The 26198-nt window shown below is 37.0% G+C and overlaps 1 protein-coding gene and 1 long non-coding RNA gene across 6 annotated transcripts; one reads left to right on the forward strand and one right to left on the reverse strand.

Annotated features, from left to right (window-relative positions):
- Nucleotides 1–6124: 6124 nt before the first annotated feature.
- On the reverse strand, nucleotides 6125–22815 carry LOC118746198. 5 transcript variants are annotated; one of them, XR_004993792.1, is made up of 3 exons: nucleotides 21933–22815; nucleotides 7025–7175; nucleotides 6125–6970 (listed from the first exon to the last, which is right to left on the reverse strand). It is a non-coding gene; the product is annotated as an uncharacterized LOC118746198 (long non-coding RNA). The 5 variants fall into 5 exon arrangements; XR_004993793.1 differs by lacking the exon at nucleotides 21933–22815 and adding an exon at nucleotides 21203–21620; XR_004993796.1 differs by lacking the exon at nucleotides 21933–22815 and adding an exon at nucleotides 21539–21606.
- A 1233-nt stretch (nucleotides 22816–24048) lies between these two features.
- On the forward strand, nucleotides 24049–25371 carry LOC118746199 (POU domain protein CF1A-like). The gene has a single exon (XM_036480018.1). It carries the CDS (start codon nucleotides 24049–24051, stop codon nucleotides 25345–25347), a length of 1299 nt encoding a protein of 432 aa, XP_036335911.1. The 3' UTR covers nucleotides 25348–25371.
- Nucleotides 25372–26198: the final 827 nt, after the last annotated feature.

Raw genomic sequence — 26198 nt, forward strand, 5'->3', positions numbered from 1 at the left:
TTAACGTTAATTTGAATTTGGTATTTTAAGTATGTGGCAAATTTCTAAATAAAGTTAAGAAAAAATAATTATTAATTTGATTTTCAAATAATTTGATTATTTAAATAGGTGGAAACTCTCTTTAAACACGTCGAAAAAATTTCTAGCGTTCAAACTAAGGATTTCTTAACATTTCTTCGCTCGCCATCAGTATTATAATATTAAAAATAACTTGCGCTTAAATTCGACCTTTTGAGCAAGTGGCAACCCTCTTCAAAAGTAGTTTCGACCTAAAATTTTCACGAATATCCTTTCGTTGGAGATTTTAATACATATTAAAATTAACTGATGAATTAGGTTGAATATAATTTTTTAAACATGTGGCAACACCCTAGTTATAGTTCATTGCGACCTTCTTAAACTCTTTTCGCCTGGCGTCCGTATGTTGATACATATTTCTATTACCTGATTCCCTTAATACAAATTTAATTTAATGTTTTAAACAGGTGGCAACCCTCCAAAAATTAAGTTAAGAAAAAAGTTTTTAAAAACTATTTCGGTTGATACTCGTTTTGTAATACATAATTGATGTGCATTTTTAAATACTTTGAACTTAATTTTATAAAAGGTGGCAACATTTTTAGAAAAGGTAAACTCATATTTCACATCTTTAAGCCGAACTAACGCTGTGGATCTGATGGTATTGATTGTTGAATAATTTGAGTTAAATTGTTTAAAAGGTGGCAACTCGTTTCGTAAAAATAAAACTGGTTTGCACATCTACAGCCTAAGCTCTTTATTTGGACACCCCATTTTTGAGAATCGAACGAACGATGCATTTCTGGTTTTCTGAACAAAAAATCCCTGAACAGAAGATCGACCTTTCTCGGCAGCCGGTTAAAAAACGCTCTATCTCAGAAGATTTTTCAAGAACGTCCAATTTCAGAATTCGATTCAAAACGCCATATCTCAGCTGCCGCTTCAAAAACGTCCTAAACATTCTAAAATAAGCGGTTAAGCAAAAGTTTACGTGTCTGTAGTGACAACGTAGCTGCACGCAAGGCATTGGCCAGCCTAAGCACTTCCAAACTAGTTCGGCAATGAAAGTCTTGGCTGAATTATGTTGGCAAACATAACGAACTTACTTTACTCTGGATGCCAGGTTAATCGGGAGTATCTGTTAATTAGACAGTAGACCATTTTCCCGGAGAGGGCTTTGACCAGGTATTCCTTGGTTCGCAACCAGTTATAAGTAGCCCTCCTACCGTCGACCATCGAAGCCACCACAGAAACTCGGTAAATATTTCGCTCAGAAATTACTTACTCAATCTCAGATCATCTTCTTGGGTATTTGCTTTCATTGAGCGGATGGGACTAGAGAAGGCAACTTGTGGGGCTGTTGACTGATCACATCTCGTGTAGTAAACACCTGACTGTGATAGGCATACATGACAACCCCATTTACCCTTCCTGCCTTGAAGAGGATGTGACGGCGGAACACTTTTTGTGCTTGAGGATCCGCCTTTGCAATGATTAGGTATAAGGCTTTTGTCAACGGTGAGTTGAAAACGAATACCTTAGCTCCTTAAAACCCACAATCTACTCAGATTTATTTTCACAAATCGCTTAGATTTAAACAGATTAAAAGGGAACACGAAAATAATACAATGGACGGCAGTGCAGTCTGAGTGCTGAGTTTTCTGCACGCGTTCTTTAGTGTTAGTTCTAATCAAAAAAAAAAAAAAAATGTCTAGATAAACAAACCGATCAATATTTGTGTCTACAACCTGAACCCGCTCCATTCGCCGAAAACCAGCCAAATACAATCACCGAAACTCCACAAAGCCTCACCGTTGGAATAATGGGTTTCGCTTGTATTTCTTCTTTTTTTTATTTAAAAACAACATTTGATACTAAGAGTAACTATTTACTTAAAAAAATAAATTGAGAAAAAAAAAAAAATCCTAAAGCTACTCTATGAGCTTCCACTGATATATGCAAATATGTACATACAGTAAGCGTGTATCTACAGTAACGGCAGCCGCTTGCCCACCTTCTTAATTTAAAAATATTAATTAACTCTTTGAAGAAATATTTCAACACAAACAAAGGCAAAACTGCAAAAAAATATAATTGTACAATAAGGGCAATAAATAGCAAACATTTAGATCTTAACATATACTAACCTATAAACGCAAAAAAGCAAGTTATGCAGAAAAAATATGAATACTAATGTTTTATTTAAATTGTAGCAAATGCACATAAAGACAAACATTTGCAAAGTAATAAAAAATTTATGAAGACGTTTATAAAATGTAGCGCTGCCACCAAGCAAACTGAAGTCAAGTGTAGCCAGCAGTGTTGCCAATTTAGCCATTTTCCGGTTAGATTTAGCCGGTTGCGATAGCAAACAGTCGGAGAAAATTCGATTTAGCCGGCATCCGATTTATTAGCTGCTTTGCAAAAAAAATAGTCGTTTTTAACCGATTTTGCTATAGGCCTTACTTTCTTAAAATTCAAATGTATAAGTTCCCATTTTTACAAATTTACCATCTCAAAATCTAATAAGAATGGTTATCCTTATCTCGGAAAAAATTTGTATGTCGGACTGTGCTATATAAAATTGAAAGACAGTTTTTCCTAATCCGAAATTTCATCAACATTTTTTACTTTTAATCAGCATATTTAAATATTCAAAGTTTTAGTATAATAAAGTACAATTTTAAAGTACCTAGCACTTGCCGTTGAGTTTTTTTTTTTTTTTTAATTCATTCATTCGTTCATTAATATTTTTATATGAAAAAAAAGCGGAACACCATCAAATTTGCACGATATTATACTAAAATTTAATGTACTATAAAACTGCATACTATAATTTTACTAAAGATGCTGATTAAAAAGTTACATATTTTGGTGAAATTTTGCAGAATTTTCATAATTTTTGCACAGGGTCTGAAGTTTGGATTTATATGTTGTTTGCTAAGTAATCAGCTATATTTTCATAATAAAAAATAAACATTAAATACACTAAGAAAAATAGCCAAAACTTGCAAAAATTTCACGTCTCTCTTTATATTTCGATCACTGTGAAGAAAGGGGATTTTCTTCATAAAATTTTTGTTATATCCCTGCAAAAAATGGGACTAATCCGGGATGACTCCGGGAGCAACCGCAAAGGAACATGCGACTAATACCTCTTTTGATCTCTTTATATGGAATGAACTGTTCGCTTTTGTTCGAGCATGTCCTATGAAGAGACTAATTGTTCACATTTATACCCGAACGGGTATAAAAAGCGAGTAGTCACTTTTAAAAAAATAAAAATAAAAATTTGCGCCAGCTGAGATTCGAACCGGGGTGCTCAGTTTTGTTATGCGAATACTCTCTCTGTGTGCCAACGCCGCACATGAAATTTCATTGACAAAGTGCGTACATATCATTAAATCGTTAATAGTACCCGTTAGAGATGAGTTGGGGACTAATTGATCTCCAATTATACCTATAAGGGATGAGTCGAGACTAATTGACCTCCATTAGTACCCGTATGAGACTAGTTGCGACTAATTAATGCCCAATTGTACCCGATTGAGAGTACACAGAGAAAATGATACAGGTAAAACGCAAGTTTTTAAAAGAATTTGTAAAATAAAAGTTTTTGAAATAATTTTACTTCATACAAAATAAAAAATACAGTATTTGTATTTACGACTTTAAAACGAAACATTCGCAAAACAAAAACGATCGTTATAATATATTTACTTTTTTACTGAGGAGAACAGACGAAATTAAAGAAATAACGGAAAAAATGCATGTTTTCAAAACTAAAATGAAACATTTGAGGATTTTCTCCCAACAAATTGTAGTGCGACACAATTTTCAACAAGTAAAATAAAACTATACACTTTTAAAATAAAAAATTTAATTTATTTTCAGTCAATTAAGTATGAAAAATATTTAAAACTAAAATGTTTTGCATAAGAATTTAAAAAGCTACCTAGCTATAATGAAAAACATTTTATATGTTTGCATCATTTGTCGAAAAAATTGTATTGATATAAATAAGTTAATTCAATCTTCAAAAAAGGTGATGAAGTATATACAAACAATACCGCCATTCTAACCACCTAACTACGTGGAAGGGACATCGGTGATATGGTGGACTTCTTCGACCGAAAAAAGTTTTGGTAAGAATAATTTACAAAAATAAATTCTTATGAGTTATTAAATTATAATTTAAAACTTTCTTGCTTTAAATTAACGGGTTTGACCAGCGTGAAGAAAAACTAGCAGGCCCAGCGTTGAATTAAGGCGGGAACATCTGTATGTGTGTATGTATATAGTATTTGTAAAACATCTGTATTTTGTTTATTAAATTTTGTAACTTATTTATAAGTATATTGTATATCAATATATTTTTGACAATGTATGTATATACCAAATGACTTGTTGTGATTTAATAAAAATAAAATTTGAATATCATATTTAAAAATGCATATTTTTAAAATGAAGAAAAAACATTTTAGGATTTAATTTCAACATGCGCATATTCAATTATCAAACGATAGTTTTTAAAAACGATTGAAAATTTGAGTACCAATAACAAAAACATGGATTTTGGAAATTGAATTGAAAATTTTCGTTCTCAAAATTTAAATAAATATTGTAGGTGCAAAACCTGGGTCAAAACGTTTTTAAAAGTAAAACGTTCCATACAAATTTGAAAACGAAAATTTCTCTGTGTAATCTCGGAATACTCTCTTTAGAGATTAGTCGCACAATTTTTTGCAGGGATGTATTAAGAAAGTCTTCAATATATGTAAGTGTGAATTGTTAGAAAATACCTAATGAGAATAAAAAATCTCGATTTTCGATTCAAAGCAAAACTCACTGGGATGACGATATCTGCGAATAATTGTATTAGGCATTTTCAGAGAGTGAGCAGATCATTAAAAACGGGAACTTTTCGAATATATGGACTTCAAAATAAAATTAAATACTTTAATTGTTAATAACATAAAAAGTTACCAGATTTTTCGATATACATAAATGAATGGCGATTTCTTTTCTCGAAATAATGTTGCCCTTTTTCCTTAGCTCTTTCACAGCTTTACGTGCTAATTTCTCAAAATATTGCCCTCCGACTAATTAAAAGTGCAATAGTCTCTACTGATATAGCCACTTTGCAGGACAAAAAGTAACCTAGTGCAAATCTTACAATATAAGGCCCACTTGCAGAAAATCCAAAGCTAAATATATAAATAGAGAGTTAAGTAGATCAGAGTTAAATTTTTACATTCCTAAACCAGAAAATGTCTTGGAGCATAGAGAAAACTGGCCCAGTGTTAAGTAACCCGAGGGATTTCTAAATACATAAGTAGGCATCACTTTCTCTTTTTCTACATTTATTATTTGAATTTAAATATAACATTTTTAAAAATATATATTTTTTTAATTACAGATTTTTGACATTTAAATATAAAAATTAACATATGTAGAGTTAGCAATTTAACCTTCGAAAATTGCTTACATTAAGTAGATCAGATTTAAATTTGTATATTACTAAACCATGTAATGTCTTGTAGTATTGAAAACTGGCCCAGCATTAAGTAACCCGAGGGATTTTTAAATAAGTAGACACCACTCTCTCTTTTTTGACGTTTGTTTACATTTGTTATTTGAATTTAAACACAAAATTTTTAAAAATATTTTTTTAAACTAAAGATTTTTGAAATTTAAATTTTTGTATCCTGTTACAGACAAAATTGACATATGTAGAGTTAGCAAGTTAACCTTTGAAAATTTCTGGGCTAAATATTTAACGATTTAACTCTAATTTTACTGCTAACCATTGATTGGTAAACTTCGAGTTAAATACATAGATAATCTACTGTTCTGCAAAAGGGCGTAAGAAGGCAAAGTTTTTCAATAGAAGAAAACGTCATAACTTTGTAACTAACATCTTTTTTGTATTTAAGTAATGCAAAAATTACATCTGATTTAAAGCTTAGCTACGTATAACGACAGTTTCATTTAGTAAACAGAAATAATTTGTAATGAACTTACCAGTCTCTGTTTTTGTGATTTATTTAATGAATTTACCAGTCGTTTTACTTGTGATATATTAAAAAAAAAAAAACATGTGAATTTTAGTTGAAACATTTAAGCCTATTTTTTGGCCAAATTAGCCGGTCGGCCCAAAAAGTTCTGGCAACACTGGTAGCCAGCGAACGCTGCAGTGGATGGACTCTTTTCGTCTTTTATCGACGTGCTCAATGAAAAGCTGTGAAATGACCGACGCCGCTACACCACACATACATAATTACTCGTACTACCTATGTATATACATACAAAAAATACCTACTACAGAATAAACAATAAGTGAAATATGCACCCGGAGATGAACACAAAAAATTATGCTAATAATTACGGTAGAAGCTGAGGTTTTGATTTGGTTTTTTGCTTGGCTTGGTGTGCCCCTGCTGACTTTGGCGCGGTTAAAACGGTTCACGAAAAAGCTGCGAAATGCTAATCTTGCTCATTATCATCACCATGAACACACCGGCTGCAGCAGCCGCGTCTCCGGTGCCACCAATACCACCATGCAGCGGTGATGTTGCCGCTGCGGCGCGCCGTCGCTGCCGATATGCCAGCACTATTGGTCGCTGTCCATATGATTGAGCCAAAGCGGCAGGAGTTTAGTAGCGTAAAACTACACTGCGGCCTTCTCTGCATTTTTCATTCATAAATTTTTTAGTAGCACCAGCGTTTCGTGGCTTTCGAAGTGACGCGCATAATTATGCAACAAGTCCTTCCTTGCCTTTTACGAGTTCGTATATATGTATTCGTTTGCGCGCTCTCTAGCCCGTTTATTTGCATTATTATCATATTTTTTTAGAGTGTGACGCGTGCGCATTTAGCATAAAATCACTTAGCAGCGCAGTGTAGTGATGGAAAACAGGATTTCTGGCTGGTTATCTGTCTGTCTGCTTCTCTGTAAATTAACATAATCGACGACACATACAAACAAACATAATTGTAAGCATACCCACACACATGGCAACCAAAAAATAAATCTTTGAATAAATAATTTTTGTAGGTCATTGCCAAGTGCCGTGCTGCCAAATTTACATGTGTTTAGCGCCCTCCTTGGCTGCTGCTGAAATCCTTTGATAGCCTTTGGTGGCCACATATTTGGTCTGGAAGAAAAGCAACAAAATTATTTAAATCTTTTTTTTTTTTTTGTGGTTGGTACACTCGTATAAATATGCATTTTGAGTAAGTTAACATTTCTTTTTTTTTTTAATTTTTTTAAATATATCTATGCATTAATTAGAGGACTCTCAGCCTTTTTATTTGGATTCATTGTGTGCTGGGAGCGTGTCAACAATTTTGCATGACAATGAAAGCTAGCACCAGTTCAGATGATTACTTTGGATTTCTGTGCTTAGAAGAATATCAAACGAAATACCCAACGACACGAAATATGTATGTGGAAACTGACCTTATAATTAAAATTAACCATTTCTTAGGAAAAGCAGATGAGCATATATGTTTAATTACCTTCGAGATGGGCACACGTCAGTGGCTAGATATGTAGCTCCGTGTTTTTTTTTTTTCTGGATTAGTGAGTACGTAATTCAATATAGACTTTCATGGAGAAGTAAATGGACTCCTGTTCAGTTTAACCCACTTCCGGACGAAACCAGAAGTCGGTAATACTACGAAAAGACAGAGCAATCCCGATTTAGTAGGTGATATTTTTGCGTTATTCAATAAAAAAAAATTCCCTACATTTTAGAGGGGGTGTACGGGTGCTCTAGGACACCCTCTATATTGTATTGTAAGAGCTAAAGAGTGGCCTAACAGACACACATAGCGCATCAGCTATAAATAGCTGACCTAAGGTTCATCACTTTCTTCGGGCTCACAGAAGAGGCTAAATAAAAACACGTCCAAAATGCAAATGGAAAGGGTGCCTTGCCTTTCACCCCACCAAAGCTCATGAAGATCTCTCGCTTCTTCTTGCGGTAAAAACTAGTCTTGCTGAAATGATGCTGGGCAAAAATCTTACCTACCCTGAAGAAAAGCTAAATTTTGACACTTAAATTCCAGATACTATATCCATGTAGATAGATTATAGAACTCCTCGAAGAATGTAGTATGGATTTTTGGGAAAAGAAATATTCCTATCCCGGGAAACAGCATTGCGAATGGGCTCACAAGGATAGGAACAAATCTCTATTTAGTCAATCAATTCTGCTCAAAATGCCGGCAAGTAAACCATCTTCAAACGAGCCATGGCTTAAAGCTGTTTTCACTGAACAACACAACTACGGGTGGGCTGGTTTTATCAACGGGCACTTTGGTGCTGGATTGCCCAAGAAAAACTTTGAAAAAAAAATTATTTGTAACATATAAATAATTACCAAAATGCATAATGTTTTCCATTGCTGCTGCAAGTTAAATACATAATTATCTTTTCAACAAAACTTTAACTCAACAAAAAATTCGTTACCGTTATTTTGGACATTTTTTCTTGCAGCCTATGTGAGAACATTAAGGATTCACTAATAAAAAAATGCGAATATAGTAAAATTCATTATGTCTAATTTTTATTTCAATAGTAAAAATAAAATTGTAAATTGTAGCAAAATTTTCAACGTTACAGGCTCAAAAGTACCTTTTCTAGATAAACAGAGATTGCGGTAAAAATAATTTGATAAAATACATATCCTTACCTTAATTCACAAAGGCCCTAACCCGCAAATTTTCTCTTTCACAGAAGAAGCAAAAACCTTTATAAAAATTAGTTAAATCAAAAACTGCAGATAGGGGTTTTTAAAAAGTGGCATAACTACACTGTTTTTGATACCAACACGTTAAAATTTTTTAGACACGGTATATTTGTTGTATGTCTTACCAAAATTTATGTTAAACGCAGTTTCGAAAAAACTGTTTGCTAGGGCCTTTGTTAATTAAGATAACGGTATGTATGTAGGTGTGTATGTACATATCGCTATCATAGAGTGAATAGTTGCTAAGTCCATTTTCTCAAATTTTACAGCAGATGTAAATAAACTTCTTATAATCATTTTCTTCAAGTGTTTTGCAAGACTTGTAATACACCATTCTGTATATTTAATGCAAAGCGAAACTCCCTACGAGGAGCGTTCGATAGCGAAAATACGGGCTTTCACAAAAAGTGGACTTAGCAACTTTTCATTCTAAGCTAGCGGTAAGTTAGTTTCTTTGGAGCAAAATTAAATTGGTCTATGAAAAAAAAAAACAAATGTATAAAAACTGAAAAATTTTCCCAAACCCTGAGATTTTAGGGGCAAATTAAATCTGGTAACCCTAAGCGATACAGAGATGATGCACCCACCCTGAACGTGCACACATACCTTTGTGTGGTCTTAAAGTTTAGAATTATGCTCACAAACGGCGGAGCTTTTTGTTTCACATTACGCTTCTCCGATTTGACCTAAAGCAATGCGTATAAAACCTTACGCTTGGAAATTAATAACTTTTTATCCAGATTTCGCGAAATATACGACAAAGCACTCTCACATACATACATGCATACGTAGGTGAAAATATCAATCTTAGATGAAGATCGCAGTAGAAGAAAGCCATCGGCAATAAGAAATCTGTGCAACACAATTGTACGAATAAAGGAAGGGGAGATGGGCATACAAGCTGGTTTGAAAAATGGCTGGAGGAGCTGAAGGAGATAAACAAATTTCTTTCGGGGCATGATAATGATCTCCGTACTGCTCGACCTACACAGGTGTGAAGGAAAACATGGAACAGATATTTTTCTTTTGACCCTGGCAGGAGATATTTGCCCACGCTATACGTATTAAAATGGATTTAAACCAACCTAAGAAGCGGTCAAACGAGGTAGGGGGCGTTTTAGCCGGGGTAAGTGCATACCGCTCTACCGAAATAGCGTTGCTTATGAGGGGTTCTTCTACTTCACGGGCGTCGTCAAAGAAAAAGAAAATGTAAATATTACGTACAGAAATGTGCATACAAACATACATACATTCATACTATGTATATGCACTCCTAAGTATTTATGTAAATATGTATGCATGGTAATTGGCCTAAGGCCAAAAGCAACAAAAATAAATCGTCTGCCGTGATATTGTTTACTATTTAAAAGCTTATAATGTTTTCGTTTCTACAAATATATTGCCTTTTCATTGCCCGGTTCTTAGTGTTTGTGCTCAGAGGACAATGAGAAGGTAACATTTTTCGATAGAAACGTATACGCCATTAAATAATTCGCTCAAATTCTCGTCACATTACTACTTACATATACGAGTATGTACGTATGTATGTATATATGTATATATTTAAAAACTGTATGCAGGTATTTATAATAATTGGATTGGTGTGCCCCTATCCAAATGAAGCCATTTTTATGCTTAACATTCAAACAATTGAAACGGTGCGACGCTGTTTAATGGCCACTTTTCAAATCATTGGAATTTGTTATATGCACATACATACATTAGCGAAGTGAGACGAACTTAGAAAAACGCAAAATAGTAAAAATGGTCGATTATAACAGAACAAACTTCAGCAACTTTAGCATAATGAGTGTCTACGTGCAAACATAGTATTTATGAACATAGATACATATATATGTATCTGTTACCTTTTGTTTTGCAAAAATGTTCAAACAGTTTTGCAATTTTTTAAATTTTTTCTTACATAGAAAAGCTTGCAAATACTCATTTGTTTCTTTTTAATACTTTTTGTCTTTTTTAGTGCCAAAATTTAGATCAGTCGTCTGGGGAAACTGCAAAATCGTGCGAAGTGAAAGCCATAGAAAGCAGCGAACTGGCGAACATTTTCGCACTAACAGTTTATACAAATTCTTAACATCAACTGCACATTTTCGATGAAATTAAGACAAATGCCCTAAAATCAATGTAAATGTCATTGTTTATTTAGTTGAGCCAACCTGCTGGGTGAAGTGACAAGTTTGAAATATGTACCATTGAATGCTGTGCAGGAGCGAACGCAGAAATTTTTTTCGGTGCGAGTGTTTTAAATATTTTTTTTCGATTTAATCAGTCCCACCAAATATGTGTTTTTGGTGGTCCAATATCTATGCCTTTGTATAATTTTTATTTTTTTTTTATAATTTCAATTTCTTAAATATGGGTGTTTCGCAGCGGAAGGTGTATAATTTTTGGTTCTTTTTATAATATAAACTGGCCGTATTGATTTGTTTCTAATCTGGCGTTTTAGTTCAAAGGTAGTAGGATATGGATTTGCAAAAAATGGAACCGCTAGGGGCCCTAATGTCAAAGTAAAAAGTATATTCGAAATAAAATGCATGTGTTCTTCGCGTTAAAAATTCGTTCAAAAACAATACCTTTTCAATGCAAATTTTAGTAACGTAACGTCAGGTAACGTCACATCAGAGAGTTCAACTGATTAAACGAAAAGCAGAAGTGATTTCTACATTCAAAAAACTTGGAATATTAACCTTAAATATTTGATATATTATTACAAAAAATTTAAACAAATAGTCTTGCCCAATTCGCAGAGTTTTGCAATTTTGTAACCCAAGTAAAAATCCAAGTAGCGTATATGTTTATTAATATCTTTAAAGTTTAAACCTCAACTACGAACAGTTGAATTTTTTTTTTGCTGAATAAAACGTTGTTTAATTACTATTTTTTTTCACTCCCACCTCGAAATTTTGTGGGAAATACCTTAAAAAAAAAATCCCTAAAAATATTAATATTAAGTGCTCGGTAAATGCGTGCAAAGATATTTGAAAACACTTAAACTTTGATTTTTTCTTCAAAATGCTACAACTCAGAGCCATTTTAGGATATGGTCTTCGTCAATGATGAATTTTATTCAGAATTGAATGCTCCACAAAAGTGCCCATTGCGGTGTAACCCTAGCTCCCACCAGCGAGGTATTATGGGTCACTAAACCCAATTTTGCATGAAATTCTCGTTTTTTTGCCTCTATCTCTTAAATTACAAGAGCTGCAAAAAAAATTTAAATTACAAACTAATATTGATATTTCTTGAGATATTGGGCTTTGCAGTTGAGGTAGTGTGGAATTTGTATGGATTATTGAGCTAAATTGTGAAATCTTTGCACACCTTAATCGAGCACTTAATAATATAATAACTACTATTAATGGCTCAAATTTTCAGGAAATTTTTATTCAGGTATGTAAAACAAAATTTCGAGGTGGGTCGCAAAAAAACACTTATGACAATACAGAAAGACCTTTTTAAAATTTTGACTTTTTAATTTTTTATTTTAACATTTTAGCACGAAAAAATTAGATATGACATTTCTTTACTGCTTCATCTTTGAAAAGATCACCACATCTCCTCAGTGACCGCGGTTGAAGAAGTCTGATTAGTAGATGTAGTGATCTCCCAAATAGCAGCTATAACTTCTTACCTTTGTAAATTATTGTGGCTTTTCCACAACATTTTTCATAAAAACGGCCCCAAGTTCAATAAAATTGTTGGATTCATTCTGAATCTAATAAGCTAGCCATTAAAACCGAACCAAACACCGCTTAGAATTTCAACAAGATCAGGCCTAGGATCTTTAGGCCCGAACGACCTTACGATGGTATGCATTTTGACTCTAATAATAGAAAGGGTATAGAAAGGATAATAAAATACAGGAAAATACATTCATAATTATAAAAGTATTCAATATTGATTTAAATTTAACTAGAAATTAACAAATTGCAAAACATCGGAAACCATCGATGTATCGATGTTTCTCTGGCGATGTATTTTAGCCTCGATGTTCTTTTTTCCGATGCATCGAAACATCGATGTATCGATGTTACTGCTCGAAATTTGCATCCCTGTACTGAACAAGCAATTTGAGCCCAATTATTTTTACCCTTTCGAAAGCTTTAAAAGCCTCAAAATTCAAACCGAAGATATGCTGTAGCATATATGTAGTGCTTTTAGAGATTATGTTAGTTCCAAGTCAAATTAATACAAGATGGTGGCTGAATGTCAAAATGATGTGTTTGTTGTACACAACTTTGTACGTATTTTTTCACCTTTGTTTGTTCTTTATCAGCAGATCGCGAACGCATAGTTGAAAATTCATACACAGTTTTACGGAAATAAAAACAGTAGTGCCTTGGTTCGCACTAAGTAGTAGTAACTAAATGAAAAGGGGGGCCGGGGGTTTGAACCCCAAAACCCCCACCTGCGTTCGCCCTTGATGCTGTGCATTAAAGATTGGCGATTTGTGTACCTGCCACATTTGTACTTATGCAAGTACATACAAGTGTATTGGCCTATTTTGTTGTAAAAATTAAACAAAAGCGATAAATATATATATATATATATATATATATATATACGCCTGTATTTTAAAGCAAGTTAGAGGAATATAAAATAGGGCACGCGTAGCTGCTAAATTATTAAACACATACATACATACATACAAACGCAATTCTATCCGAGACCCATGCAGACAACTTGAAAAGATTTTCAGTCGTGGCTGACATTTTCATGGAAATGCCCATATTAAATATATATTTGCCCTTAAAAAAATCTTCTTGAGAGATCATTTTGAGCTTCTTAAAAATTGTGTTTTTTTTATTTAATATGTATGGCAGGTAATTCATATTATTTATATTAACATTCTGCATATCCCGGATTAAATGTCAAAATGTGAAAAATTTTATTTACAGTACTTTCCGCTTAGTCTGTACTCCAAGGGGCCGTAGAAATCGGTTCGTTTCAAACCAAGTTCACTTTAAGCGGATTAGGTCAAAACATCATCAGCCCAATTCTTGATATTCCCGGGGAGTTTCTTCTCCGGGAATTTTTTTCTCGCGAGAAATAAATCCTCCGGTAATTAACTCCCAGGGAGTAGCATTTTCCTCGAAAATTTGGGATGTGGAAATTCGAACTTTGGAAAAGCTGTTTGACACTTTTTTGACAGCTGAACTCTGCCATTTAATATAAAAAATCCTCAGGGAATTTTTATCCAGAATAGGAGGAAAGGGAAAAGAGAAAAAACTCACAGGCAGTTTCTGTTCAGAATTGGCCTGCATATCTACATACGTGGCTTTAATCTTGCTGCCGTCTTTCATCACTGGACTGAAAGAAACAGCTGACTAAAATGTTGACACAGCTTTTGTTAGTGAAATGATTAGTCGTTCGTCTATAAACTTAGTTCGTATTAACCGTAATTTCGCTTCAAGCGAGATTGTCTTAAGCAACGAAAAGTACGTGTTTTTTCTCGAAATTCGGCCGGTACTTTTTAATTTGGTTCGTCTTAGCGGAAGTTCGTCTTAACCCATGTACGGTTTAAACGGAAAGTACTCTATTATGTTTTTTAAAAATGTAGCCATACAAAATTAAACGTTTTTCTTTAATTCTATTTTTTTCTTAATTAGCGCAGATTGTTAGTCCTTAATCTATACATATTTACTAAACCTCAAAAGGTATAAATCTGAGTTAGAGTATTGCACTAATGCAACTCCTGCCATTTCAACTCGGAATTTAATTCTTACCATTGATAACTTCTTGTTTTACAAGTAATTTTTTAAATTTATCAGATTGTTGAAATTTAAAGTAGCAAAACTTTATAACAAAATTGTGTTCTAAAAAAATATGTTTGAAGGGCAGATAAATTTTAAAACCTACTTGAGAAAACGATAGTTAAAATTTTAAAATTTATTGAAGAAACTGGGCATAAGAAATTTATGTATATGGGCAAAACTCCGGAACCGTGTGCTTTTGTGTCACCCACCTTTAAACTAATTCTATTAATGTAATTTTAGTTTTTATAAAAAATTTGGCTCATTTTGATAACAAATGTTACGAGTTCTTGTAACTTATTTAATTTGTTTATTATAATAAAGTCCTTTTAATTTTTATAAGCAATCAAAGTAATCAAAATAACTATTTGACGTGCCACTTTGGGTACCTTTTGTAAGGTTTTTGAGTATAACTTTGCGTGAATGGATTCAAAATTTCGTTTTTTTTTGATGGCACACCAGGCATCTGCAGCGGGTGCATGATTTTCGTGTATACTCGATCATCTAACCAAACCCGTTTTGCATCGTTCTCTGTATACGAGCAGAAGTATTGTTCGTTATCGACTGAGCTCAAGACGAACATGTTGGCCACAACACCCGATTGCTTTTCATACATACTTGATTGGGTTCGGGTGCTTTGCAGCTCAATATACCCGGGTGTTCGAGTTTCAACCCGAGTGTGCACAAAATTTTCTTGATTGGCTTATGACGTTTTTGTTTCTACAAAAAATGTTGCCTTCTCATCGCGGTGTTCTTAGTTTTTGTGCGTAGAGTGTAAGGAGAAGGTTGAATTTTTCGGTAGTTTGTTTAAGTGTACATTTAACCATTTCGTATATTTTTGCTCATACAAAATGCGGCATCACGACGCCTACATCCATTTAGGTATAAATGTGTGTAGATCGGCAATGCCCAAGCCCTATACACTCGGTGCACATTTTTTTTTTGTAAAAGTACTTATGTACCTACATAGTTTTAGGCTGTGTTCTAATATATACACACACAGCTTTCCACGCGAAACTATACGAAATAGATGCAAAAACATTTTTGTCTACTTCGCTTCTAATTTTTTCATTGCGTATGCACAAGCACAAAGCAACAACATTTTCGTATGCTTTGTGGGAACATATTGGCGCCAGTTACCTTCAGCGTAAATTTCTTTGTTGTCCTGCATTTTATCGCAATGTTCGGGTGTCCGTTTCATTGTTACACAAATTTTCGGGTTAGCTGCGGGTGTCCGAGTGTGGTGTTCGCTTGTGCTCAATTTATAGCGAGGGTGATCGAACAGACTCGTTCGTAACCAAAGCAGCTGTCGGGTATGCATCTCGATCGAACACATAGTAGCCGAGTGTGGCGTTCGCTTGTGCTTGATTTTTAGTGAGTGTGATCAAAAAGGCTCGATCATACTCAAAGCTGTTCTCTGTGGCACACTGACAGACTAAAACATAACAAGTTGGCATTAAGCGTGATCGTTAGATAACATTCTTCATAAAGTTCGTTGAAAATGCTAAATACATAAAATAATTTTTATATAAAATACGGCCACGAATTTGTATGTGAGTATGTAAGGATTTTCAGATCTTTGGGCAGTACGGTTAACGAATTTTTAAATATTTACTACAAAATTATATTTTCATTGGATCTTAACCGAAAATTAGTTTTTTGTACAATTTTTAAAACTGGGCGTGGCCCGACCACTTTTGTCAAATGTTTGTATCTCGAAAACCACTTCACCAATCTGTACCAAATTTGATATACACATTGCACCTGACCTTCTTAAATACCGTCTTGAAAATTTTTGAAATCGGACAAAAAACCACGCCCTCTAGAAGTATCGCTAACATTGAGCTTTAAAAATTTATCGTTTTTTACTTATAACTCTTTAAGCATTTGAGAATAATGAATCACACAAGAATTTAATATTTCCTCAATGGATTTCAAACAATATGATGTATAATTTATTTGTGTGCGTTCAATTTAAAAATTTACGTTTTTTTTAGAGTTGAACCGCATGTTTCCGGTAATTTGCCCATATATTTAAACGAAATTGCTGTTTACAAAATTCGTCAAATAATTTTTACAGTACCTACGCATTAGTTAATAATTTTTTATTTCTATTCAGATAGATACTATATCGAGTTCTAGGTATCAAAGGTAACTAATTACAAAAGAGCACTGGCTCTGATCACTCTGAATACATTTAAAAATTATACCTCAATTATTTTTCGCATTACCAGTGTTGGCGGGAAACATTTTTAGTGGTAGCTAAAATCATCTTTAAAAAAGGGCAAAAATAGCTAGAAAGAATTCCATGTAGCTAAAAAATTTAGCTTTTTTTTTTTTAGTTATATATATGTACATATGTAAGTGTTTAAGAAGACATTCAGGTTTATATGTGTGCATTCAGTGACTCACAAAAATAAAAAAAATAATAATAGTTAACGAAAAAAAATATATAAAAATCGTATACCATATTCTTTACTCATTTAAAATGTTCCCTCGATATATGGTGACATTAAATGTTCTGCTGCGCCTTCTAAAACGGTTGCATTTTGCGTATGAGAAAAGAACAAACAAAATGTTAACTTGAAAATTCATGACTGCACTAACTTATTCGAAATTTATTTTATTAAGTTTAATACAATTATACAACTCACTTTCATTACAACATAAAAATTTATTTATGTATCAAAATCTGCTGGGCAACACTCACCCCCTTATGAATTAACAAGGGCAGAAAATGATGTACTTTTGTCGGGCCAGAAAGCTACATGTTCAGAAAAGAATAGCCCTGCCACAGGGCCGAATAAATTTAACACTATTTCGAGAAAAGATAACGCCATTACATAAATGAAATTAATGAAAATCATACAAAATTTGTTTCATGTCAAGGACGAATAACTTTTCCAAAGGTCTAGAAAGGGCTGATGGCAATTTTAAATTGATGTAGCCAATTCTAGCCACCAAAGGGCTCAAATGGCAACACTGATCATTATGTTTTCAAATTATTTGCATAACCGTTTCGGTCTATTATGTTATTTACATTATGTATGGGTAACCCACCATAGAGGGATAAGCAGCACCATATAAAAATTTTCGACCCACTCTCCGTCGAACATATTTCCTTTAGCTAGTCTGCGCCGAGTGCTTGCAGGCCAGTAAGCTTTTTCGGTAGCAAATTTTAGCTAATATCCTTTTTTTTTGTAAATTCTGTTTGATATAAATGCGAACTGCGAACATTTTCAATACATCCCGGTTACAAATGTTGAACTAAGTAACAGTTACGAGGTTTCGCAGAACCATGATACGCGGTTTTGTACTTTAAATGACGATATGCATGCATTCAGATAAATTTTTATGTAAATATATAGATACTTGAACATGTTCTTTGGGGCGGAGTGATTTAATTTCCAAAAAAGTGTACAAGCTATAAATCAAAAATGACGTTTGATCCGCCCAATTTATAAAAGAAAAGTCAGTGTATATAGTTTTTTCTGATCGAAATTAATAATGCTTATTTCGTTTCTACCAAAAAAATGTTGCCTTTTGAATACCCCTTTTTCTTTACGGGTTCGATTTTCAATTTAAAAAACATGCCCTTTTACAAGGTTGAGTGTAACATCAAACACATTGTTTTGGCAGAAACGAATTCACCATAATTTTCCATTTACAAATTTTCCGTTTTCTTCATATTTAAGAAACTACTTCACAAGTTTGTTATGCTTAATACATTTCGAACAAAAAAGTCACAATATACTGCTTTTTCTTTTGAAAATTGGGAGCGTTAAACGTAATTTTTGGTAAATAGTTTATTCGCCATTTTTTCTTAGAATTAATCGTACAATTTGAATTTGCTATATAATTTCTTCGAAAATTTGGTTCCGAAAAAGTACTCCGCCCTAATGTACATACATACATAAATATTTGCAAGTTGATATGAATTCGACTTTCATCGACTTGAGATTTCATTCACTTCAAATTAAAATTAAAATTTGTAAAAATCGCTTAACCGATCTCAAGCTTACATACATATGTATGATATATCTATACTACTAAAGCATCGATACAAACAATAGAAGTAGCTACAAGAATTCTTGGGGTTAGGTGACTAAGGCAAAAGTAAATGTTGGCCATTCCGAGTAGAAGTATACGCCACGCGGCCGCCGCCTCCGTTTTTTTTGTCATTCCTCACGCGCCGCCGCCGAGTTACGGAAATAGCGGCGTTCGGCGCCTAAGGAATTTTTTACAAAATTTTCATTATGTATGTACATTGAAATACATCGTCTGAAGCAACTAAATACTACTGGTATAAAAACACAATTTTACGAAATGAAAATTACATTTTTAAAGGACTTGTTTTGCATAATTTGGGCCACTGGAAAATAATATGATCTCCTTTATTTTTCCAAAAAGGGCATAACTCAGAAAAAATATAGGTAACATATTTTTCGATCGAAAGCGTTTTTTACAGTTAAATTAGGGTCGAATACTGGTGATCTAACGTTTTTTTCTGCAGTAGACAATTCTTTTCAATACTACAACAATACTACCTTTTTATATACAGACTACAACAACAAGTTGTAACATATCAAAAACTTTAACGCGAATATCTCCTCAATTATTGGAGATAAAACAAAGATAAGTTGATTTTCCTGTATATTATTTTTTAATATTTTAAACAGACTCTCAATAAAAAGCAAACATTTTTTTTTTTTGCAAATTTTTACATTCGTAAGTTATTTTATTCTGGGGTCCCACATACGTATACAAGTACTGGGTGGCTAGGTGGTGAAAATTACGTTAGCATTCCTTAGTGGTGATCAAACCCCAGGAAGGTTCGGCATCGCAATGTTTTCTACACAAGGTTAAAGTTCCCCCTTTTTGGTAATAATTAGTATTCTTTTTTATTACATTCGGTTCTCCTTAGAAAAATTTGGCCCTTAATATTTTAGTGGAAATTTTAACCATCTATAAGGCATTTTTTTAAACAGTGGGTCAAAAAGGCCCGTTCTGGTTCAAGATGATGGGTTAAACTTTTGGAAAAAAGTAGACCAACCTTGTTTTCAATATGTAATCCGCAAAAAATCGTAATAACTCCGTAATCTAACAGAACAGTTAAAAAGATTATTGCAAAAATTTATTGATAGCGACATAAATTACCCCAATAACCTAAGTTTTTAAATTTTTTTAATTTCTTTAAATTTAATTAGAACATACGGATCTGAAGAGAACATAGAGAGTCATGTGTGTATGTATGTACATATATACCTCAGACCTTCTTCTGTTCGCCCATCCATTAGCGCCAGACACTCAACATTTTAATTCAAGTAGGGAGTGACGTAATTTAAATTTAAAACTAATTCAATGAATGATTTAAATAGAATTATAATCTTAATTGGCATGGCGAATGCCTAACGCTGACGAGATGACATGATACGATTAGTAGCCTTTTGGCTCTTTTGAACCTACCTTATGCGCAGTAGCGCCGGCGTTTCCAGACGCGCCGGCGTCGCCACCGCCGCCGACTCTTTTTGAAGTTGACCACGCCGCCGCCGCAAAGCCTGTCGGCGTAAGCCTCTAATTCCGAGCCACTAAACTGGTATGAAAATCTGTATCTGTACATTTATCAAAATATTAGTACGTATGTATATAAATATGTATGTACATATGTATATTTAATATCCAACACCGCGGTAGTCATGGTAAATAGAAGTGACAGAAATCCCCAACGTTTGATGCAACGATCAGCTGTCTGTCTACCCAACTGTCTGCTACGAGGCAGTTTATTTGTCTGTATGTCTCGGGCACCGCCTCCCACGTCTTGTCACCACTCTTTTGTGCGCCATTTTAGGTTGCCATTTGCATGCAAATTTAGACAGTTGGCACAGTTTTTTTTTACCACCACTGCACCTGTCTCTACTGACATTGGATATGCTTTGAAATTGACGAGCTTTCGGAGGGAAAAAAAACATGAATTTAAAGTATGCTTATGTACTTATGTCTTCGTATGTGTAGCACGTATTACATAGGTATGTATGCATATACACACATACAGAAGCAACAAATTTGTATTTTTTGAAGTCAGTTTGCAGGTTGAATGAAGCTGAAATGGGTAAGGATATGAAAATAATGTTGGAAAATTCTATAGTTATAGTAGCGTTGTATGTGACTTAGCGCTTTCAGATTCACTTTTCATTAAAAGAAGATTCCTATGTAGATACATATGTATGTATCATTATCTAAAAGACTGTCAAAACTCAAAACAAACACCGATATTTATCAGTAGACGCATGAGAAGTATTCAATTTAGTCCCAAACTAAAATAGAGTTGCCTATTTTTTCTCACGGGAAAACTACACAAGATTTAAGTACGAAATTTGTGCACAACATGATGTATAATATAACGTGTAATTCTGCATCATTAGCTCAAAATTTTCGGTTTTGACTTATGTCCGTCTTTTAGTTAACGAGCGATAAGAATTTCACTGACACGAACAACACCGCCAACAGCATGTTAAATCCCTGAAACTAGTGCCGATATATTTACCGCTATGATTGTCACCAGCAACAAAAGCCATACAGAAGTAAAAGGCCTTGTGCTCGTTACGCACAAAGCGTCGACAAAAAAAAAAGTATGCGGGTAAGCTTCATACATACAGCATGTCGAAGAGCGCTGGTTGCCAGTGAGTTGCAATTGCCGCCACCCACTCATCCACATACCAGCCAACCACCGCGATAGCATAGGCGAATGGTTGACGCCGCGCTTGCCGCAACCCACTCCTACTCCCGGTAAGAAACTTAGCCTGGAGCGCAAGCGAATGATTAAGAAGCCACAAACACACTTTTTGTTGCAAGCAAATCACTGCTTCCTAAAGCACCGTAAACTTTTTTATGAACATTTTTCTCTGCGCTACTTTTGCATTTAAAAGCGTTGTCCATTCTGTTGCACTTTCCAGCATAGAGTGCTGCTGATAGCGCCACTGAAGGACGTACAAAGTTCATAAGCCGCGCAAGTAAAACCGCGCTGCAGCTACATATCTGTACAACTGTTGCGGTTAAGGGCAACACGTACCTATCTTTGGCAGACACCGAATGTTCGGAGTACACAAAAGGACTGATTGTTCCAGCGTCTCGTTCACCTGGATGCGATGGCTCGCATACTTGCTGGCCGGAAATGTCGTTTGCATTTGTTCCCGGCTATGGAATTTCTGGAATAAAATAGTGCAGCAACAGCGGCTGTATGGAAGTCGCTTTTAGCGGTTGCATGCTGCTACAAAAGGCGCAACGGTGCTAAAAAGGTAGTAATAGGAGATTCTCGGCAAGCCGGCATCTTGTCTAAAGGCTGGTAGAAGCGAAGCACTGTTGCTGCGCGCTCTCGCTTGCTTACCAAAAGGCCGTGAAACAGAGAAAAGTGCGCACTAGACAATGGCAAACAGTGTCAGTAATAGTATGTGGTAGGCGTTCCGTTGGAATTTTAAGTAGCTTAGCCTTTCAAGCGAATATTTTGCTTGGTTGGTGCTGCCGCTCCAATGTCTGCCATCGCAGTCTAACGAGGCGGTGAAAATGGTGAATGAGCGGCGTGAAGCGCAAATACTCTTCCATTGTCGTTGGCATTTGCGGCTGCTGCTGCGATTTCTCTTCGTTGGGCTGTGAAGTGGCGAAAACTCTCAAGTGTCTTGCGAACGGACATCAAGCACAAAAGAAGTGCGAGAAGTAAATAGTAGGAGTAGTTTTTGCTATTGTGGCATTATACTTTCCAATAACAATGCGGCTTAAATGCAAAGTCGTATATCGCTTTCTTTCATTCGCTCCTTGTAGTTTCATGGACGCTTGGCATAACAATAATATAGTCGCACGCTCTCCGTATAAGTCACACAAATGTCGATTGTTGTTGTTGCTGTTGCCATTTGCCTGCCTGCCATTCTGTAGTATTTACTACAGTGCCCTTAGGCGAGAGCAAAGATATATTTGAGCTCTTCTCGCTGCTGCGGTTTTCGGCGGCCATTTTATCGCGCTCTCATTCGCACAACAAATCCATGACATAGGTGAGTACGTATGCTGTTGTTGTAGCTGTATAGACCTATACAGCAGCACCACTGCTTTTGCTGCCACCACTGATTACACTACCACTGCTACGTTGTGTCTCTGTTTGAACTTCGTGCGCTCACTCACTCGTTGCGCCTGTGTTCCGTGCGCTACGTTCGCTTGTTTGATTGCTGGCCGGAGCACCAGCCACTGCTTGCTTCGCTGGTGGATTGCTGACTGCCGTCGCCTTCATCGTTGCCATAGTCAGTGGCTGAGCCGGCGCTGCTTGGCTTCGCAGTTGTCGGCGTTGTGCCGCTCGTTCTTCGTGTTACCACTACTATATATTTCCTGTGCGCTGCGTGCCATGTGTGTGAGTGTTGTGTAAGATGAGCGCATATGTGTGGTAGCTTTGTGCTGCCGCACGCTGCTCTCCGATGCGTTCGGCCGCCGATGCATGACGTTAGTTGACTTCGATAGCTCTATGAGTTTACACGTAAAAATTTCTGAGTCTCTGCGTGTCTGGTGCGTACAAACTGTAATAAGCAAATCAAAAAGTGATTGTTGTGCGGACCACAGTCAACTAATTGGCTAATCAAGCAAGTTAGTTGATCTTAGAAGTGTGCAAACGTATGCTGATCTTATCTTATATGATAAGGCGAAAAGCGTTAAAATTTACTAATTTTGCTGTCGCCGCGGTCGCGATAAACAACGGTGTTTTTGATAAAGTGCCCACCGCGCAAACTGAGTGACAAAAACCTGCAAGTGCGCTCAGTGCTCTCGACCAAAAAAATTTGCTGCCTTTTGGTTTGGCTCTTAAGAAAAAAAATATATCTAAAAAATTAAAAGCAAGTTGAGCTGATAAAAAAATTTTAATTAAATATTAAATATGTGTGCATTGAATGACTGGAGAGCAGCGTACATAAATCGAGTTCTTTCAATTTTTTTTAAATAGAATTACCAAAAACTAAATTTAAAATAAAATTGTGTACGAGAGTGAGAACGCCGTAAAAAGCTAAAAACAGTGTTGCCAGTGCTCACATTAAAATTAACAGCCAGCACCCGCTTACTAGTCAGCCACGATTTTCCAAGCCAATTTTCTACATCAATTCAACGGATCTTTCAAAGTGCATTAGCCGTCGGCATAACAAATTTCCAGCAACACACAACTTGTTGCATAACAGCTGTAAATCTTTGCTTGACAGCAGTTCACGTTTCGGTGCCTAAACAGATTTTCACTTCCCCCACTGCGTCGAGCAGCCGTCGCGAGCTGCTCCCTACAAATCGTCGTCATCGAATTCTCGCCTGTGTACGTTGAACGAAAAGACTTCAAGACGGTTGCCTCACGGTTCGAGTGGAATGAGCATAGGGACACTGGTCTTCCTTTCGATAGATCGGTTTTCAAGGTCGTTAAACTGAGCCCCAACTTGGAGCCCTACCCCGCCAGCGTGGAGGGCTTGAATAGCCCCAGAGCGGTGGGGATGGCCGCCACCTCGTATATGACACCGTCCAGCGGTGACCTAGACATGGCGCTGGGCGGCGGTGGCTATCACACCTCATCGCCTCGGTCTGCCGCCGATGCAGGCGAAATGAAGTACATGCAGCATCATCATCATCATGCCGCCGCCGCTGCTGCCCACCATCAGCTTCCATCATCTCCCAGCCCGAATGCAGTCGTAGGCGGCGCGTCCGGAACGGGTGGCGGTGCCGGCGGGTTGGGTATTTCTACGACAGGGCTCAGTTCGATTACACCTACAGGCGGCTTAGGCTCGAACCCCTGGACCGCGTTACATCCTTCCGATCCCTGGGCGTCCATGACACACCATACACATCATCATCCCGCGGATGCGGTGAAGCAGGAAATGTCACATTTGTCACAGCAGTCGCGGGTTCAGCAAGGCATGGCATCCCCTCATACATGGCACGCACCGGTTCATGCTCCCGCCCATTACGCACCGACGGGCGGTTCACCGTTGCAATACCACCATGCAATGAACGGTATGTTGCACCATCCAGCGCATGCAGCGCATCACCAAGGCGTGGCACCGCTCCACCATGCCTTACGCGGCGAGTCGCCACAGTTGCATATACATCACCACCTGCAAGGCGATCGCGACGTGTCGGGCGGGGAAGAAGACACGCCTACTTCAGATGATTTAGAGGCGTTTGCTAAGCAGTTCAAACAGCGCCGCATTAAGCTCGGCTTTACACAAGCGGACGTCGGCCTAGCGCTTGGCACCCTGTATGGCAACGTCTTCTCTCAGACGACAATTTGCCGCTTCGAGGCTCTACAGTTAAGTTTCAAGAACATGTGCAAATTGAAGCCACTTCTACAAAAATGGCTCGAAGAGGCTGATTCTACAACCGGCTCGCCGACCAGCATCGACAAGATCGCGGCGCAGGGACGCAAGCGCAAGAAACGTACCAGCATTGAGGTGAGTGTAAAGGGCGCACTTGAGCAGCATTTCCACAAGCAGCCGAAGCCATCAGCCCAAGAGATCACTTCACTGGCGGACTCGCTGCAGCTAGAGAAGGAGGTTGTGCGGGTGTGGTTCTGCAACCGACGGCAGAAGGAGAAGCGGATGACTCCGCCGAACACAATGGGCGGCGATATGATGGACGGCATGCCACCGGGTCACATGCATCCGCACGCCGGCTACCATCCGCATCACGATATGCACGGCAGTCCGATGGGCACGCACAGTCACAGCCATAGCCCGCCCATGCTTAGCCCACAAAACATGCAGTCCGCGGGGGGGCATCAGTTAGCGGCTCACTAGCAATCAGAAATCCAGGAGTCGAACTCAGCTGCAGCTGCGTCCACTCCTGCATCGCTGCATCAGCAGCAACAACAGCAACAACACCAGCAGCAACAGCACCAGCCACATAACCAACATACGCCAAATACGCCGTCGTCGTCTGCGGGCTCCTCGGCGACGATGACGACCAATGTGCTGTCGCCGCAATCGCCCATCGGTGCGGGCCTGGCTGCGAATAACAATAATAACAATAACAACAATACGAATAATAATAACAACAACAATAACAACGATAGTGATCACTTGGCTCAGGTGAAACAACAGCAGCAACAGCAAGCGTCATCGATAGCGGCCGCTGCAGCCGCCGCTATGTACATCGATCCGATGCGCTACCAGCACCACCATCCACATCAACACCCGCACCTCAATCCCGCACACCATCCGCACCTCTTTCACACCAGCGATCAGCAGCACCCAGCGCTGCAACATCCCGCCGCCCATCACCAACATTTGCAACAGCCGCAAACATCACCCGGCGCGGGCAGCAGTAGCGGCGCCTTGCAAGCGCCATCCTCATCGCCCTCCTCGGCGTCCTCCGTGCTGGGGGTGGGCAGTGCGGCGGGCATGCATCACCTCAACCTGAACCCGCATTCGCTACACCAGCATCATCATCACCACCAGCAACAGCATCACCATCAGCAGCAACAACAACAGCTACATGCCCGCCGGCTCTTCGAATGGAGTTTACAATTCGGTGCTGCGGCACCAAGCGTAAGGCACTTCAACTCCTTCGGCGGAAGCGGCGAATAGCACACGTCCGCCGCAGCGGCAGCGTCGGCCGCCTGGTTCGGGTATGAGTCGTCTTAAGCGAA

This window comes from Rhagoletis pomonella, unplaced genomic scaffold (assembly GCF_013731165.1).
Source record: "Rhagoletis pomonella isolate Grant_MI unplaced genomic scaffold, Rhpom_1.0 Rhpom_scaffold_00010, whole genome shotgun sequence".
Taxonomy (NCBI): domain Eukaryota; kingdom Metazoa; phylum Arthropoda; class Insecta; order Diptera; family Tephritidae; genus Rhagoletis; species Rhagoletis pomonella.

What these genes read in the sequence shown, in the direction of transcription:
- LOC118746199 (XM_036480018.1), top strand. Translation starts at nt 24,049, where the DNA reads ATGGCCGCCACCTCGTATATGACACCGTCCAGCGGTGACCTAGACATG.